The 18,177-nt window shown below is 40.9% G+C and overlaps 1 protein-coding gene across 2 annotated transcripts in view; it reads right to left on the reverse strand.

Annotated features, from left to right (window-relative positions):
• ift140 (intraflagellar transport 140 homolog (Chlamydomonas)) overlaps positions 1-18,177 on the reverse strand; it is a 113,322-nt gene that overhangs the window by 4,612 nt on the left and 90,533 nt on the right. For both annotated transcript variants that reach the window (XM_062991098.1, XM_062991099.1), the window contains 9 exons: positions 14,750-14,927; positions 14,458-14,648; positions 13,038-13,133; positions 12,807-12,939; positions 11,845-12,117; positions 9,302-9,484; positions 8,832-9,038; positions 8,316-8,528; positions 2,111-2,277 (listed from right to left, as the gene is read on the reverse strand). In XM_062991098.1, coding sequence (XP_062847168.1) covers positions 2,111-2,277; positions 8,316-8,528; positions 8,832-9,038; positions 9,302-9,484; positions 11,845-12,117; positions 12,807-12,939; positions 13,038-13,133; positions 14,458-14,648; positions 14,750-14,927 — 1,641 coding nt within the window. The remainder of the gene's footprint in view (positions 1-2,110; positions 2,278-8,315; positions 8,529-8,831; positions 9,039-9,301; positions 9,485-11,844; positions 12,118-12,806; positions 12,940-13,037; positions 13,134-14,457; positions 14,649-14,749; positions 14,928-18,177) is intronic.

Consider the following 18,177-nt stretch of genomic DNA (forward strand, 5'->3'; position numbering starts at 1 on the left):
AGGTTCAAGTGAATTAACAAATTACAGATTTCAGTTTTATTTAAAAATGTAAATTATTATTAGGTTTTTTATATTTTACTTAAAAAATACATCACATGAATTGGGCCCTACTACATTCAGGGGGAATTTTACAGACCGTGTTTTTTAAAATTCACAGATTTCACGGTTTTTTTTTTTTTAAGAAAAAAGCCACATTTTACAGCAGTCATTAAATAACACTCATAAATTGAATGCCTCTCTGTGTCCACATAATCGGTTGGAAGTTTTCCAACCTCAGTTAACTGAGTAGTGTTTTTAGCTGCTTTACACTTGACATCTTGGACATGTTGTTGAGTTTTGTTTGACTATGGAATCCCCAAGGGACAAAATGCACTCAATACATAAACACATACATCAAACATTGTCAGCACACTACACCACAGAAAAGTCTGTTACACTTACTTAATTACCGTATAATAGCTAGGACCGCCTCATACTGCATATGGGGCCTCATACTTCATACAATATGTGAATAAAAAATGCTAAATCACCAAGCACAAACCTTATATTTTGAATTTCACAGCAAATTGAATATTACAAAGGGGAACGGCTCATTTCACGATCTGTGACGTGATTTTCAATGTTCGGTAGATGTAAAATTCTTTGTAACGTACCCACACAAAGCTTCATACTCCTACAGAGTACAAGGCTGCATCCTAAGGGGTACGCAGGGCAATTAAGAAGGCAAAGTGACGCTACGGGAGGAAAATAGAATCACAGCTTCAGCAGAGTGGTCCTAGAACCCTTAGGGGTCACTAAGGAAAAAAATATGTGAAGAGCAAAATCCGTTCCCACGGTTTAGTAATTCGTACCCTCGGTTTAGTAATCCGTACCGACGGTTTAGTAATCCGTACCCACGGTTAAGTAATCCGTACCCTCGGTTTAGTAAACCGTACCCTCAGTTTAGTAATCCGTACCCTCGGTTTAGTAAACCGTACCCACGGTTTAGTAATTCGTAAAAACTACAGTACAGTTTACAAATTCATGCGTACGGTTTACTAAACCGAGGGTACGGATTACTAAACCGAGGGTACGGTTTACTAAACTGAGGGTACGGATTACTAAACCGAGTTTACGGTTTACTAAACCGAGGGTACGGATTACTAAACCGTGGGTACGGATTACTAAACCGAGGGTACGGATTACTAAACCGAGGGTACGGATTACTAAACCGAGGGTACGGTTTACTAAACCGAGGGTACGGTTTACTAAACCGAGGGTACGGATTACTAAACTGAGGGTACGGTTTACTAAACCGAGGGTACGGATTACTAAAACGAGGGTACGGTTTACTAAACCAAGGGTACGGTTTACTAAACTGAGGGTACGGATTACTAAACTGAGGGTACGGTTTACTAAACTGAGGGCACAGATTTTGTCTTCACATTTTTTTTCCTTAGTGACCCCTAAGGGGCTCCGTAGCAAGGACTGAGAAAAAAATACAGATTATAAAAGTCCACCTTCCATAATGGTGAATGCTGACGAGTCTCTGACAAAAAAGTTAAATACTATCTACGCTTGCTTCAAGGCTGCAGTTGGCAACACTAATAGCATTAGTGTTGCTAATGCCAAGTTAACACTACATGACATTCAAGTTGTTCAGATCGCTGTACAGTTCACACTACACAACTTAATCTCTTGTAATCGGGAGTCTTTTCAGTCGTTGTGGTTTTCACACTACACGACTGATCGGTGATAGGGGGTTTCACACTACACAATCTATCACTAGGAGAAATCTCAGACGAGTCTACCTGGTCTCCCAAATTACATTTTGTCACAAAAACACACGTGAGAAGTGACGAGGGGTTTAATGATACCATGGTTAAAAATGCACACCAACAAGAAGCGAATGATCAAAGTTTGTATATGACAAACTTTTATTTGATTCTGATTTGTTTAACTATCTTATGCACATTAGCATCACATTATTAGGTTTTGCATAACTGGTATGCAACTTGTTTACAGTCAGGAAGTGGATATCGATCAGGTTTGGGTATCGACTGTGTGTGTGCAATGTATTTGTGTATTACATGTGTTTGTATGTTATATGTAAGCTTTGTGTGTGTGTTACCTGCGTGCTTGTATGAATCTCCGCATAAGTGCAAGTCGCTGTGTGAGCTGTGCAAGTCGTTCGTCCGTCTCGTTTCCATGGCAGCTCTTTGCTTTAGTTAGACACTTGCAGGCCTCAGTGAGAGCACCGAAAGCTTTTTCATAGTCCTGATAATCATCAATCTCCACCTGCATACAGACAGTAGGAATACATCCAGAATCAACTGGCTAGCATTGGTATGGAATTGTGATGCTCTTCACAGTAGAAACAATAATTAAATGCTGGAACATGATCTGGATGTGCCTGTCTGAACGGTTTACCAAATACAGAATTAGGTTTTATACACTTTTATAAAACTGAGCAAAATTATATCAAATGTCGATGACATTAAGATGTGGACATGCAGAATTTCAAAATAGTTCAGACACCTCCCAATGGCTCAAACACTGTTACCCTACCACAGCATGTGCCAAGTTGCCGATGTTACTTATGGCTTGTCATGAGGGCAGGGCCTATGATGGTCAGCCACTGACCTAAAATGCTTGTGGCCAAGTCTGGTAAATAATCCTGCAATTTCACTGTAATTTCTGTTTCTTTTACATGTTACTTTTCAGGATTTTATGTTATTTTCTACACACCAAATTACCAATAACCACCAATGGTCTATTGGATCTGCCAGCGACAATCACTAGGATTTGTTGCTGAATGGTGTCATGCCTAATCTCAGCTGTAGAAGTTGTACATTACTTACCACTTCCACTTAAATTGTGGCTTTGTGTCACTCTTTTACAGTGCTGGCCAAAAGTATTGGCACCCCTGCAATTCTGTCAGATAATACTCAATTTCTTCCAGAAAATGATTGCAATCACAAATGCTTTGGTATTAATATCTTCATTTATTTTGCTTGCAATGAAAAAACACAAAAGAGAATGAAAAAAAAGTCAAATCAATTATCATTTTACACAAAACTCCAAAAATGGGCCGGACAAAAGTATTGGCACCCTCAGCCTAATACTTGGTAGCACAACCTTTAGACAAAATAACTGCGAACAACCACTTCCGGTAACCATCAAGGAGTGTCTTACAATGCCCTGCTGGAATTTTAGACCATTCTTCTTTGGCAAACTGCTCCAGGTCCCTGAGATTTGAAGGGTGCCTTCTCCAAACTGCCATTTTGAGATCTCTCCACAGGTGTTCTATGGGATTCAGGTCTGGACTCATTGCTGGCCACTTTAGAAGTCTCCAGTGCTTTCTCTCAAACCATTTTCTAGTGCTTTTTGAAGTGTGTTTTGGGTCATTGTCCTGCTGGAAGACCCATGACCTCTGAGGGAGACCCAGCTTTCTCACACTGGGCCCTACATTATGCTGCAAAATTTGTTGGTAGTCTTCAGACTTCATAATGCCATGCACACGGTCAAGCAGTCCAGTGCCAGAGGCAGCAAAGCAACCCCAAAACATCAGGGAACCTCCGCCATGTTTGACTGTAGGGACCGTGTTCTTTTCTTTGAAGGCCTCGTTTTTTTTCCTGTAAACTCTATGTTGATGCCTTTTCCCAAAAAGCTCTACTTTTGTCTCATCTGACCAGAGAACATTCTTCCAAAACGTTTTTGGCTTTCTCAGGTAAGTTTTGGCAAACTCCAGCCTGGCTTTTTTATGTCTCTGGGTCAGAAGTGGGGTCTTCCTGGGTATCCTACCATAGTCCCTTTTCATTCAGACGCCGACGGATAGTACGGGTTGACACTGTTGTACCCTCGGACTGCAGGGCAGCTTGAACTTGTTTGGATGTTAGTCGAGGTTCTTTATCCACCATCCGCACAATCTTTCGTTGAAATCTCTCGTCAATTTTTCTTTTCCGTCCACATCTAGGGAGGTTAGCCACAGTGCCATCGGCTTTAAACTTCTTGATGACACTGCGCACGGTAGACACAGGAACATTCAGGTCTTTGGAGATGGACTTGTAGCCTTGAGATTGCCCATGCTTCCTCACAATTTTGCTTCTCAAGTCCTCAGACAGTTCTTTGGTCTTCTTTCTTTTCTCCATGCTCAATGTGGTACACACAAGGACACAGGACAGAGGTTGAGTCAACTTTAATCCATTTTAACTGGCTGCAAGTGTGATTTAGTTATTGCCACCACCTGTTATGTGCCAGAGGTAAGTAACAGGTGCTGTTAATTACACAAATTAGAGAAGCATCACATGATTTTTCAAAGGGTGCCAATACTTTTGTCCACCCCCTTTTTTATGTTTGGTGTGGAATTATATCCAATTTGGCTTTTTGACAATTCTTTTTGTGGTTTTCCATTGAAGACAAATTAAATGAACATTTTAATATCAAAGCATTTGTAATTGCAATCATTTTCTGGAAGAAATTGAGTATTATCTGACAGAATTGCAGGGGTGCCAATACTTTTGGCCAGCACTGTACATAGAAAACAAATGATTGACTATCGATGTATTTATCAGTTTTATCTATTTATTCACTCACTTTCTTAACCGCTTATCCAATTAGGGTCGTGGGGGGTGCTGGAGTCTATCCCAGCTTTTCAATGGGCACAAGGCACCCTGGACGGGGCGCCAGTCCATCGCAGGGCAGACACACATACCCACACACACATACACACACCCATTCACCTGTAGGGCAACTGAGTGTCTCCAATTAACCTGGCTGCATGTTTTTGGACTGTGGGAGAAAATCGGAGCTCCCGGAGGAAACGCACACAGACATGGGGAGAACATGCAAACTCCGCACAGAAAGGACCCAGACCACCCCGCCTGGGGATCAAACCCAGGACCTTCTTGCTGTGAGGCGACAGTGCTACCCACCGATCCACCCTTATCAATTTACTTTTCTTTCTTATTTAGGCAAATCTAATCAGGCACCTAATGAAGCGCAAATTGGAATCTGTGTTTTTCGAATGTCCCTTGAGTTATTGTCCACTCTGTCCATTCTACACTGAACTGGCAATGTTCTGTTAAAAATGATTCATCATACATAATTTCCTGAAGCTACGTCCTCAATGCAGATGATTCATGCAGTTATGCTACAAAGATTCTATACCCTCACTGTCATGAATCTGTACCGATTGCCCTCAATTAAAGACATCCTTTTTTAAAATTTTCCTTTTTGCTACTGCATATTTGTTTGTTTGTTTTTGTAATGCCATGTTGTCATATATACAGTGTATCACAAAAGTGAGTACACCCCTCACGCTGGCAACATAAGTGAGTACACCCCACAGTGAACATGTCCAAATTGTGCCCAAATGTGTCTTTGTCCCTCCCTGGTGTCATGTGTCAAGGTCCCAGGTGTAAATGGGGAGCAGGGCTGTTAAATTTGGTGTTTTGGGTACAATTCTCTCATACTGGCCACTGGATATTCAACATGGCACCTCATGGCAAAGAACTCTCTGAGGATGTGAGAAATATAATTGTTGCTCTCCACAAAGATGGCCTGGGCTATAAGAAGATTGCTAACACCCTGAAACTGAGCTACAGCATGGTGGCCAAGGTCATACAGCGGTTTTCCAGGACAGGTTCCACTCGGAACAGGCTTTGCCAGGGTCGACAAAAAAAGTTGAGTCCACGTGTTTGGCGTCATATCCAGAGGTTGGCTTTAAAAAATAGACACATGAGTGCTGCCAGCATTGCTGCAGAGGTTGAAGACGTGGGTTGAAGTCAGTGCTCAGACCATACGCCGCACACTGCATCAACTCAGTCTGCATGGTCGTCATCCCAGAAGGAAGCTGACGCACAAGAAAGCCCGCAAACAGTTTGCTGAAGACAAGCAGTCCAAGAACATGGATTACTGGAATGCCCTGTGGTCTGACGAGACCAAGATAAACTTGTTTGGCTCAGATGGTGTCCAGCATGTGTGGCGGCGCCCTGGTGAGAAGTACCAAGACAACTGTATCTTGCCTACAGTCAAGCATGGTGGTGGTAGCATCATGGTCTTGGGCTGCATGAGTGTTGCTGGCACTGGGGAGCTGCAGTTCATTGAGGGAAACATGAATTCCAACATGTACTGTGACATTCTGAAACAGAGCATGATCCCCTCCCTTCGAGCACCTGTGGCGCATCCTCAAGTGGAAGGTGGAGGAGTTCAAGGTGTCTAACATCCACCAGCTCCGTGATGTCATCATGGAGGAGTGGAAGAGGATTCCAGTAGCAACCTGTGCAGCTCTGGTGAATTCCATGCCCAGGAGGGTTAAGGCAGTGCTGGATAATAATGGTGGTCACACAAAATATTGACACTTTGGGCACAATTTGGACATGTTCACTGTGGGGTGTACTCACTTATGTTGCCAGCCATTTAGACATTAATGGCTGTGTGTTGAGTTATTTTCAGAAGACAGTAAATCTACACTGCTATACAAGTTGTACACTGACTACTCTAAGTTATATCCAAGTTTTATTTCTATAGTGTTGTCCCATGAAAAGATATAATAAAATATTTGCAGAAATGTGAGGGGTGTACTCACTTTTGTGATACACTGTATGACATTCACAGCAAGAATCTGTGTCTACTGCATATTAAAAGCACATTAAGTAGCATGTACTGTTATACTTCTACTAAAGTAAATACTCATATGCTTTTACTTGAGTATTTTAGTTTATATCAGATTAGTAGTAGTTTTACTTAAGTAATGAACTTGCATATCTCTGCCACCAAAAACCCTTTGTTCCAGTGCGCACTATTTGTGTGATGTGACATAAGTTTCTTCTGGTTCTAGCAGTGCAGGGTTAGTTTCCTGAAGTGAATTAAAGTCCTCAGTAAGGAGGTAATGAAGATCTACTCGTCTTGTAAAGACACCAAGAGTTCAAATGGTTGGATCAAGAAAAGCCAGACCTGAGCCTAAAATGGTGCATGGTTAAAAAAAAAAAAAGGCTTGATAAGTTCTCTAAGGTCGGGCTGGTCCATTTTTTGGCTGTGTAGGCAAGCATCATTGGCTTCTAAATAAAGCCAGTGAAAAGAATGCAGCATTGGGGGGATGTGACAGCGTTAGTGTTGATTAAAAACCAGGTGTACGACTGCATTTTAAAGGTCTGATGGTGAACATGGAAAGATCCACCAGTTGCAGTAATCCACCCTCAAAATGACGAGACACTGGACAGGAATCCAAGTAGCTTCAGTAGAGAAAAATGATTGAATATTTATAATGATGTAGAGCAGTGGTTCCCAATCACCGGGCCACGGGCCGGTACCAGTCCGTGGGCTATTTATTACCAGGCCACACAGAAAGAATGAATAATTAGAGATCACTAGAAAAGCAGTTTTCACTGCTTCTATTTCGGGTGTTGTTGTCTTATTGTCACCCCTAGGTGGGAGAAGCGGCTTGTTGCAGCGAAAAAAGCTTATTTTACATGGTTTGTGAGCAGTATTATTTAATCCTCCCTTCCCCGCCGATCCGTGAAATTATATCTTATATGAAACTGGTCCGTGGTGCAAAAAATTTTGGAAAACGCTGATGTAGAGGAACAAACGGCATGATCAGATCAGGTTAGCAATATAAGCCAAGAAGGATAGCTGGTTATCAAGAACATCACCAATGTTTTGTATTTATCAAACTGACCTAAATAACATATAAAATAAAGAGTACAAAAACTGTTGAAATAACAAAAAAAAACATGGTCAAGTTTTGCGACTCCCCTCTTTCCCAACCCACTGATTTGACATCATACTGTCATGGCTACCTTTGGTTATAGGTAAACTTTACTGCTAAAATGACAAACCTGTGATCCAAAAAAAGCAGAATATTTTTTACATTAAATTTTTTTTCCCTTATAACAGCTTTAAGTAGAAAATGTATTACTTCCTTTTGGACCACATGACCAGCACCTTTTGGTGCTCATGACCAGTACTAATTGAGAGAAGTTTTTTGTTCCTATGTCATTGTTTTAGTATTTTAAATGTACATACGTAATTGTTTTTACATTAAGTGTTGTAGACTCTACTGCCTGAGATGCTTTTACAATGTTATATGAAACAGTTTGTCCCATTGGAGGCGCTTAGAATAGATCGGAGGCAGACTGGGTCAGGGTTTAATCAGATTAAGAAGCGGTCTTGCAGATTTTTATCTGAATGCACAAGGAAACAATTGTGCATCTCTAGCCTGCTAAATATTTGTAAAATCGATACATCTGAATGTTAAAAACAGTATTTAAAAATCTGTTTAAAACATTCAAATAATGTGCAAATAATAAAAAAAATTACAGCACACTATGTACCTGTGCACAGGCCTCGTAGAATCCAGCGAGCAGATCTAGAGCACGACCTTTCGTGTAGAAGCTGATGATGGTCTTCATGATCTCTGGGTCTTTCCTCCAGTCCAGAGACTGAAGGTAATTGGCTGCCATCACATAGAGCTCCTTCTGCCGAGAGACGCCAGCAAAGAAAACGATCTTCTCTGTATCGCCTGATTTCAGCAAGGAACGCATTGCCTGTAGCCAAAACACAACACAGGACCTTGTTACGCAGCTGCTAATTTCCTGGCACCACTGGACCATTAAAGATTGATTTGGATTTGGATCTGGCAGAGGTTTCTAAAGCACTGAAGCTGCTGAAGGCTAGCTTATTTAAGATGCTGTGTCCCTGAGTGCACTGGAAGGAAAAACACCTTGGGGTGGGGTTGGTATGGGGTCATTCAATGGTGTTAGTGGCTGAAATCTTTACTTGTTGCTGGTACTGTGTTACTGGTTCTTCTGTATGATTTATATGTGTGTGTCTGTATCTGTGCCACACACCTTAGTCTTTTTTCCAGCTTGTGTATATTTCTTGGTTGCTAGGTGATAGTTGCCCTGGCGCATGCAGCAGTCTGCGATTCGCTCCAGAAGCTCTTTACGTTCCTTCTCTGACAGGTGGGCAGAACCTCGTGATATCGTCATGCTCTCGGCCAGCTCCTCTGTGATGGTCAGGTTTTGATCCAAACACAACTGCAGTGCCTCGTGATACTACATACACATATATGAATACACACAAATACACACATACATACACACACATTACATTAACAAGTAGAATGAAAAGTGTGACTATAAATCTGTGTGTGTGTGGGGGGGGGGGTATGTGTTTGTGTTTGACAGTGTGTTTGTGTGAGGGTGGTATGTGTGTGTATGTGTGATAGTGAGTGTGTGGTATGTGTATTTGTATGTATGTGTGAGTGTGTGTGTGTGTGTGTGTGTGTATTTGTGTGTATGTATAAGTGTGTGTCTACCTTCTTGGCAGCCACTAGCAGCTGTACAGCTTTGCTGTAGTGTTTGTGTTCAATGAAAAAATCAGAGCAGCGCGTAAGCATGGTGGGGTCGCTGTTCTCATTCAGCTCCTCTGCAATCAGCTGTAGTGCAGCCAGCTGCTCTGTAGAGATCGCCAACTCCAGAGCTTTAGATACACAGCCAGCCTGAAGAGAGAGAGAGAGAGAGAGAGAGAGAGAGAGAGAGAGAGAGAGAGAGAGAGAGAGAGAGAGAGAGAGAGAGAGAGAAATAGAGTTTAACTTGGCTCTAAATATAGGTTTCTTCCCTGAAATCTGGGGAAACACAAATGTTTAAAACTGGGGATAATTTGAGCCTAATAATTACAGTGGCATCTGTGTAAACAGTAATATGAGGAAGTTTATGTTTTTTTTAATTCTAGATTCCTGAACCTCTTTACAGAACACAGCGTCCAAAGTAGAAGCCAAATTGGATTTTTACCGAATTACCATACCACTGATCTTATTTCCACCCCTCACACCTTAACTGATATGTTGTTAAAAAAAAAGAAAAATATTTGCACGCTTTATAGACTTTACAAAAGCTTTTAATTTCATTTGGCACCAAGGTTTATAAGTGTAAGAGGGAAAACATATTATCTAATTACAGTAAAGCCAGAAAGTCTGCACACCCCTTTCACCTTCTCCACGTTTTATTACATTACACACTCATTCTATAATAAATTGAGCCGACAATGACAAAGTGAAAGCAGGTTTTTAGACATTTGTGCTAATTTATAAAAAAAGGTGCATTTTGTTTTCACTGATACTGCTTGAGTTTCTACAATCTAATTGGAGTTCACCTGTGGTAAATTCAATTGATTGGACATGATTGGGGATTGCCAACACCTGCCTATATAAGATCCCACAGTTGACAGTGTATATCAGAGCAAACTCCAAGCCATGGGGTCAAAGGAATTATCTGCAGACCTTAGAAACAGGATTGTGTCAAAGCATAGATCTGGAGAAGGGTACAGAAAAATTGCTGCAGCTTTACAGGTCCCAAAGAGCACAGTGGCCACCATCATTCATAAATGGAAGAAGTTTGGAACCACCAGAAATCTTCCTAGACCTGGTTGCCTGGCCAAACTGAGCGATCGGGGAAGACGGGCCTTGGCCAGGGAGGTGAGCATGAACCCAAGGGTCACTCTGACAGAGCTCCAGCGTATCCTTGTGGAGATGATCAGAAGATCAACCATCCAGGCAGCACTCCACAAATTATGCCTTTATGATGGAGTGGCCAGACGGAAGCGACTCCTTAGTAAAAGGCACATGACAACCCGCTTGAGGACTCTCAAACCATGAGAAACAAGATTCTCTGGTCTGATGAAACCAAATTTGAACTTTTTGGCCTGAATATCAAGCGCACGTCTGGAGGAAACCAGGCACCGCTCATCACCTGGCTAATACCTTCCCTGCAGTAAAGCAAGGCAGTGGCAGCATCATGATGTGGGGATGATTTTTAGCAGTGGGACCGGGGCGACTAGTCCTAAAAAAAGATGAAAGGGAAAGATGAACGCAGCTAAATACACTGAGATCCTTGAAGAAAACCTCAGACTGGGGTGAAGGTTTACCTTCCAACATGACAACGTCCCGAAGCACACAGTCAAGAGAACTGTGAATGTCAAAGGTGCATCAACCAAGTATTAGGCTAAGGGTGTGTACAGATATGTAACCCCTAAATAAACCATTTTTGTCAGTAAAATAAAATTGCATATTTTCTAAACCCTGTTTTCACTTCTTAATTATTGGTGAGTGTGTGTAGATGTTTGAGGCAAAATAGAACTCAATCTATTATAGAATGAGTCTGTAATGTAATAAAACGTGGAGAAGGTGAAGGGGGTGTGTAGATTTTCCGGCTAGACTGTAAGTCTATGTATACAGATAATAGATGAGGAATTAAAACTGACCATAATATCTATTTTAATGAATTGGCAAAATACTAGAAGACTCTCCAGCTGCTCGTCTCACTCTGAATGACTCAGAGATTAAATCCCTGCATTATGCAGATAACCTGGTTCTGCTGTCCCTCACTGCACAGGGTCAACAACAGAACCTTGACCTGATGGAGCAGTACTGCCAGACCTGGGCCATGGCAGTAACCCTAAAAAAGACTAATGTCATGATATTTCAGAAAGAATCCAGATCTCAGGGATCAAAACACACATTTAAATTAGGTAACATATTTAAGTATTTAAACAATGATAATTAGTTAGGGATCAAAATGAGTTCTTCTTGACACTTTAACCTGGCTGTGAATTAACTGAGAGGAAGCTGCACCTCCTTACTGAATGTACAAAATACACCCAATTTTTTTTTTTTTACCAAAATCAACAAAATGATTCCCAATTTTAATTCCCTTTTAAACCCTGTCAAGCTGCCCTTTCTTCTGGGGGAGCACAGAGAGAGCTGCACACTCACAGCACTCTACACACACACACCTGCCACCAGGTGAGGGACAGGGAGTGACCTTATTATATAGAAAAGCTGCACAAATGTGCGTGCGTTACTTTGTGATACAGCATGACGGCCCGGTCCATGTGCTCTCCTCTTTCCTCGTAATAGGCGGCAGTGTCCATCATGTCGTCTGGGTTGCTGAGCAGTGCCAGGTTCATCAGCTGCTCATCCATGTTGTTCTCTTTACATAGGCGGATGGCATTGTTATAGGCCTGTGCTCGGGTGTAGAAGTGCACAGACTGGCTGATCTTATCCTGACCCTCGTACTGTCGGGCCACATGATAAGATGCTGCCCTGTTGCCCGTCTCATTAGCTATCTCACTCGCCTGGAGATTGAGAAAGAGTGAGAGAAAGAATGCAAGAGATTTAGAGAGAAAGAGTGAGAGCATGGGGATGTAAAATAAACATCCATCATGGTATATGTCATTTTATTTCCTGTTTTATCATGGCTGTGTTCTTGTGCTCAAAATGAGATCCACAAAGATATAATTTGATGAGTTTGATGTGGAGGAACTCCATGACATGCAGAGAGGTCTGACCTCAACTCCACTAAACACCTCCTGTTGTTCTCCAAATCTAGTCATGTACAATTCCTATTTGCATCTTCTCTGCCACTTGCACCAGCCTTGCCATGATCGAGAATAGCTGCAGTCTATGATGTGCCCCTTTGACATGGGTGGAGTCTCACTGAGAGTGCCTCGACCAGCCAGCGGAAGTCACATTTTCAGCCAGTCCTGAGGAGCCCCTTCGACCTGGTTAATTGTGCCTGTTAGATGCCTGACCAGGTCGATAGCACAGCTAAGACAGCGCTATCTGAGCATCCACCCAACAAATGCTCTTTTGATTGAATGGGCACACATTATCACAGACTCCAAAATGATGTAAAAAGCCTTCCTAGTAGAATGGAGGCTGTTATGGCAATGAATTAGATGCCATTGATAACATTGCTCTAACACAACTGAGTTAACTCATCAGCTCATTCCTACATGTGTTCATTACAAAGTATCCTTGTTACCTTTTGGATGTTTCCCAGGTAGCAGTGCACACGAACTTGAGACAGGTAGTCCTGAGCATAGTCATAATAACGGAGTGCAGACTCCATGTCTGACTGGCTCTCCAGATAATGACCCCACCACTTATACAGGATTCTGGCAACCACATCAGAGACAGTGTGTGAATGAGTACAGCAGCCAATCAAATATAAGGAATACGTGCATCTTTGAATCAATCAAAACACAGCACTTACTTATCCTTCATCTTGTTGATGTAGATCTCTAGGGAAACAATGTCCTCCATCAGCATGCGGGGAACCTCGAACCGGTGTGTATCAGAGCGCTCGTAACTAGGACAGATCAAAATCATGAGACTAACATTAATATTGGTGACTTTTTCCCAAAGACTTCAATTTTCATCCCATAAGACCAGAGAATCTTTGTCCTCATGTTGCCAGAGACATGCTCTGTCTGCCGGGTTTGGTACTGTCACTGCCGTAAAGACATTATTTATGGAGGCTGCAGAGATGGTTGTCCATCAACAGGTTCTCTCATCTCTGCACAGGACCTTTGGAGCTCTTTTAGATCGCTGGGGTCTTTCTTACCATTCTGACCCTTCTTGCTCAGGTGTCTAATTTGGCTGGATGGTTCAGGGTTGTGCCAAACTTGTTTCATTTCAAAATGTTAAGGTACTGTTTTATATGATTTATGTCTTGCAACGATTTGATCATGGAGATCCACAGACCAGAGATGGGCATTCAAGTTAGCGACTCAAGTTCAAGTGATTTCTTTGTGTGCGTATACACTTTATTTTATTGATTTGGGACACAGCCCCTTTTTGTGATGCATCACAACATCTTGCTAGCTTGAGCGTGATATTAGGATCAAGTGTAACCAAAGCACTGTACGTGGCAGTCTTAGGCTACAGCAAGTAAAAGGTCCTGGGATATAACAGAAGAGTGGCAACGTACAGAGAATGTGGGTAACAAATTGTTTGTTTATTAGGATTTTAACGTCTACACTTTTAATGTTCTACATTAATGACAGACACACGGTAGTTACTCATTACACAAGGTTCATCACTTCTCAAGGTTATATCGAACACAGTCATGGACAATTTAGTGTCTCCAGTTCACCTCACTTGCATGTCTTTGGACTGTGGGAGGAAACCGGAGCACCCGGAGTAAACCCACGCAGACATGGGGAGAACATGCAAACTCCACACAGAAAGGACCTGGACCGCCCCACCTGGGGATTGAACCCAGGACCTTCTTGCTGTGAGGCGACAGTGCTACCCACTTGGCCACCGTGCCGCCCAGGGGTAACTAGTTAGACACTAAACTGACTACATAAAACTTCAAAAGGCATCTAAAAACACACAGACAGGTTTGTTTAGTACGCTAGCCACTTAGCTGTCATTCCAGCTATAAAATGTAATTCTTTTTTCATCTCCTTACCCAAGCTTGCACTGGCTTGACATAGTTACTATACCCTAACATCTTTATCAGCATGCTCAAATAATTCATGCACACATACTGTTTAAATTCTTAAGCAAGTTTTATAAAAAATAATAAAAAATCATTTGTTTTCACAGGTGCTGGTGAATTTTCAAATACCTGCAAGAGTCAAGGGGTCTGAATACTTTTTGAATCCACTATAAATGTGTTTACTTACTAAGTAAGAGCTAAATTCTTGTCCCCAGTGTTCTCCAGGTGTTGGGCATAGCTGTAATAGGTGCTGCGCAAATGGATGCGATCATGAGTCTCGGCCGTCTCGATGGCCTTCTGCCAATCACCACGTGCCTGATAAAACTTATTTAAAAGATCAAACCTTCCACAGGAAAGATACAAAGCTTCAGCATTGTCCTAGGAGACAAAGAGAGGTTAGAAAAAAAGAAGAAAAAAACTTAGTGTTTAATGGTGGGCTTTTAAAACCTTATTCTATCTTAATAGCATGTGTATCTCACCAGCATGCCCAGCTGTGTAGCCAGCATTGCAACTTGTGCCTCCAGCTCCGGCTCTTTCTCGGCCTCTCTGAGTGCGTGGGCTGCCCGAGCATTACCCATGTTACCCAGACACACCCGGGCAACATCTAGACGCCGGGTCTTGACACACATGCGAGCCATGTTCTCCCACACAGCCTCACTGACAAACGACACATGCAGAAGCATACATGATTATTAATATACAAATTATTACCACTTATTATTGGTAATAACTTATTATTAATATTATTATCTTAATTCATTCACTATGGCTACATTTGAATGCTCCATTTAATTTAAAAGTGACTGATCAAGACCAATCATCCACTTTTAAATTAAACGGACAGTGACTTAATCGGGGCTAGGCTTGATTCCTCGATGGAGTGCCCCATAAGTTTTATAGTGGAGGCAGAACTTGAAGAGAAAAAAATGAACAATGTGATTGGGGAGAGTTCTCATAATATCAAAACTATTATTGTCAATCCTGATACTAGTCAAATCTGACAATTCTCTTTACCAACCAGATACCAGAGTAAAAGTAGCTATGCTTTTTGCACAGTTCTGAAACTACATGAACTGTGTAAATATAGAAAGAAGAAATAATTAAAAGAATAAACTACAGAAGTATTTGAGTGTATTTTCACATGTGGCTCGTAACCATTATCTATACACAGTTTATCTTTATTGTCAGTAAAGAGAGCAACTAAACGTTTTAAACTACTACTAAGTAGCATAAAAGAAGAACTACAGTGTTTGCACAGTGGTGCAGCGGTTAATTATGCTAGCCCACTAACATTTTGAATACACAGCAGTGCTATCAGCCGGTTGGGCATCTACATACAGACATGATTAGCTATGTCTAGGCATCCTGTCCAGGTTGTGTTACTACACTGAGCCCAGTGATTCCGAAAACAGGAACCAACGCGACCCTGACCAGGGTAAAAAAACAGAAGTAGAACATGAAAATGAAATGACACAAACACAGTATAGCGGTCAATAATTTTCCTTAGAAAAACTATTACTCTGCCTCATGGGCTTTAACTTGAGCAACTACTGATATACTGATATGCACAGAAAAAAAAAAAAAAAAAGGAAACTGTAACTGTTTTATTTTTACATTATACCAGATAAACAGTTATGTGGTGCCCATTTGACTTGGTACTACACTGACACTAGTGGCACCTCCAGCAGTGTTTTTTCCCCAGAAGTATGCTCTACAGCATCAATAATACATAAAACCATACGTAATAGCAATAGAGTGTGGTTGAACCTAAAAAAGCTGTGAGCAGATATAGTGTTTCTATTTCTTTAAAGCTCTTCCTTTTGTACTTTTTCTAAATGTGAACGTTTAACTCAGTCAGCAGAAACAGCGGAAAGTAGGGATTTTCTTTCCTGAATGATGAGGTTTGGTGAATGAGTTACTGCACTGATCTCGGTCAATGACATGCACTGTTCCCATCTTTAATTCCTTTACAGGAACAACAGCTTTATGTTCTGCCATTTAAAACACAGGACTAACTTTAATTATCACCTGCCTCTTATCATAGTTGGGTTTTCACACAGAGCTGTATTACGTACAGAAAGTCATGCTAAGTCCATGTGATCACAACCCCGCAGTTCAAACACTCCACAGTGGTATGCTAGCTTGTTAGACCACTGTTTCACCTGAGTGCCTGAGAGTTTAAGATGACTCACTTACTCATCTCTGAATTCTGAATGATTATGTTGAACTGAACGGGCACAAATGATTTCATTTAAAAAGGTTTCGATCATTTTTATTTTATCAGGATAAAACTACCAATCATAATAAGTTCCTGCCTGTTAGCTGCAAAACTTTGCTTGTAGAGCACTGCACAAAAATTCTAAACATCTTACATTTGACATACGCATAGAGCTGAAGAACCTTTGCGCTTCACTTGTTTTTTTGTTGCTTTAGGAGATTTTGATGAAGGGTATACACCCTCCTCCCACAAGGCATAGAGAATACATGGTAAATACATAGTAATGATAAGTACTGACTTGATGGAAAGGTGGAATGCTATGACAATGCCATGCTGAAAGTAAGTGAGCTCTTCAGTACAACACATTCTACGTGTTTCTATATAGAGATTCCACAACTGTGTGCTTTGTTTCAGTTTGTAATTAATATTTTTTAAGAAAAAAAAACAGGGCAAATAAAGTATAACATTTAAAAAGTAATGACAAATAGTATCACCTGTTGGATCTTGTTCAAATGCAAGGGCAGAAAGCTAGGGTTTAAGACCACACCTAAAATAGAAGCTGCAGTGTGTTTAATTATCTAGGTGAGGCCTGCAAATGCTTGATTTCCCCTACAGCTTCAACCAGTCTAGTCAAAATATTCTGATCTGTCTTTAAAAAAAATCTAAATAATTATTAATAATTAGAATAATAATTAGACCCTTCATACTAAGACTAGCTCAAATCCCATGCAACACATTAATTTGCCAACATATTTTTTTTAAAATATATTTGATATTTATACCTATAGAAACTTTACGAGTATGGCGAAGTCTGTACATGTGGTGGATACTGTCCACAAACAGTAGAGATTTCAAAAATCATTAAACATACCTCAAAGCTAAGATCTGTCCATCGTAAAGAAATGAAGGAAATCTAAAACTAAAACCACACTAGCCCTGTCAGAGTCTTGATCTTAATCTCACTAAATCTCTGTGGTAAGACTACAAAATAAAAAAAAATTGGCTTGAATGGCTACCAAATTGGCCTAATTAAGTACCAAACACTAGGAACAATAGTGGACCTGCACATGTTTTTAATTATAATTGTTTAAATAGACTTTTTTTTTTAGAATAAAAATATTATTCAATGTATTAAAATCTAATATTTAATTAACTCCTTATGTTGTTTATCTACAAAGTTCCAAACCAAATGCAACCCAAATCCTGGGTTGTGACCATCATTCATACTAAAAACTGGTTTAAAGCCTAGTACAGGACAGACTTTGTAGTTTCAACTATAACAAGAATCCCCAATTCCACTTTTTCCCACTGTTCTTGTTATACTTTACTCAGACCCTCATATCATTTTTTCAGAAACTAAATTCCACACCCATCTGGTCTTTATTTAGCCTAAAAGCCCCCTCCTTCTTTCATCTCTCTAGCCTTGCCCTCTCTTTCTTTAGCAGATACAGATGTGGGTTGTTTATTAGAATTAGGCAACAGGAAATTCTTCAAATCTTTGGGGGCCCCGAGCTGGAACAAGAGGGGGAAAAAGTGCAGGAGTATTTACAGAAAAAGCATCCAAATACAACATGTTATACTAAACAACGATTTACTCTGTGCTAAAATATAGAAAAAGTAAGAGCAAGAAAAAGAGAAAGAGAGAGAGAGAGAGTGAGTGAGACAGAGAGAAAGAGAGAGAGATAGAGA

This window comes from Trichomycterus rosablanca, chromosome 3, assembly GCF_030014385.1.
Source record: "Trichomycterus rosablanca isolate fTriRos1 chromosome 3, fTriRos1.hap1, whole genome shotgun sequence".
NCBI lineage: Eukaryota > Metazoa > Chordata > Actinopteri > Siluriformes > Trichomycteridae > Trichomycterus > Trichomycterus rosablanca.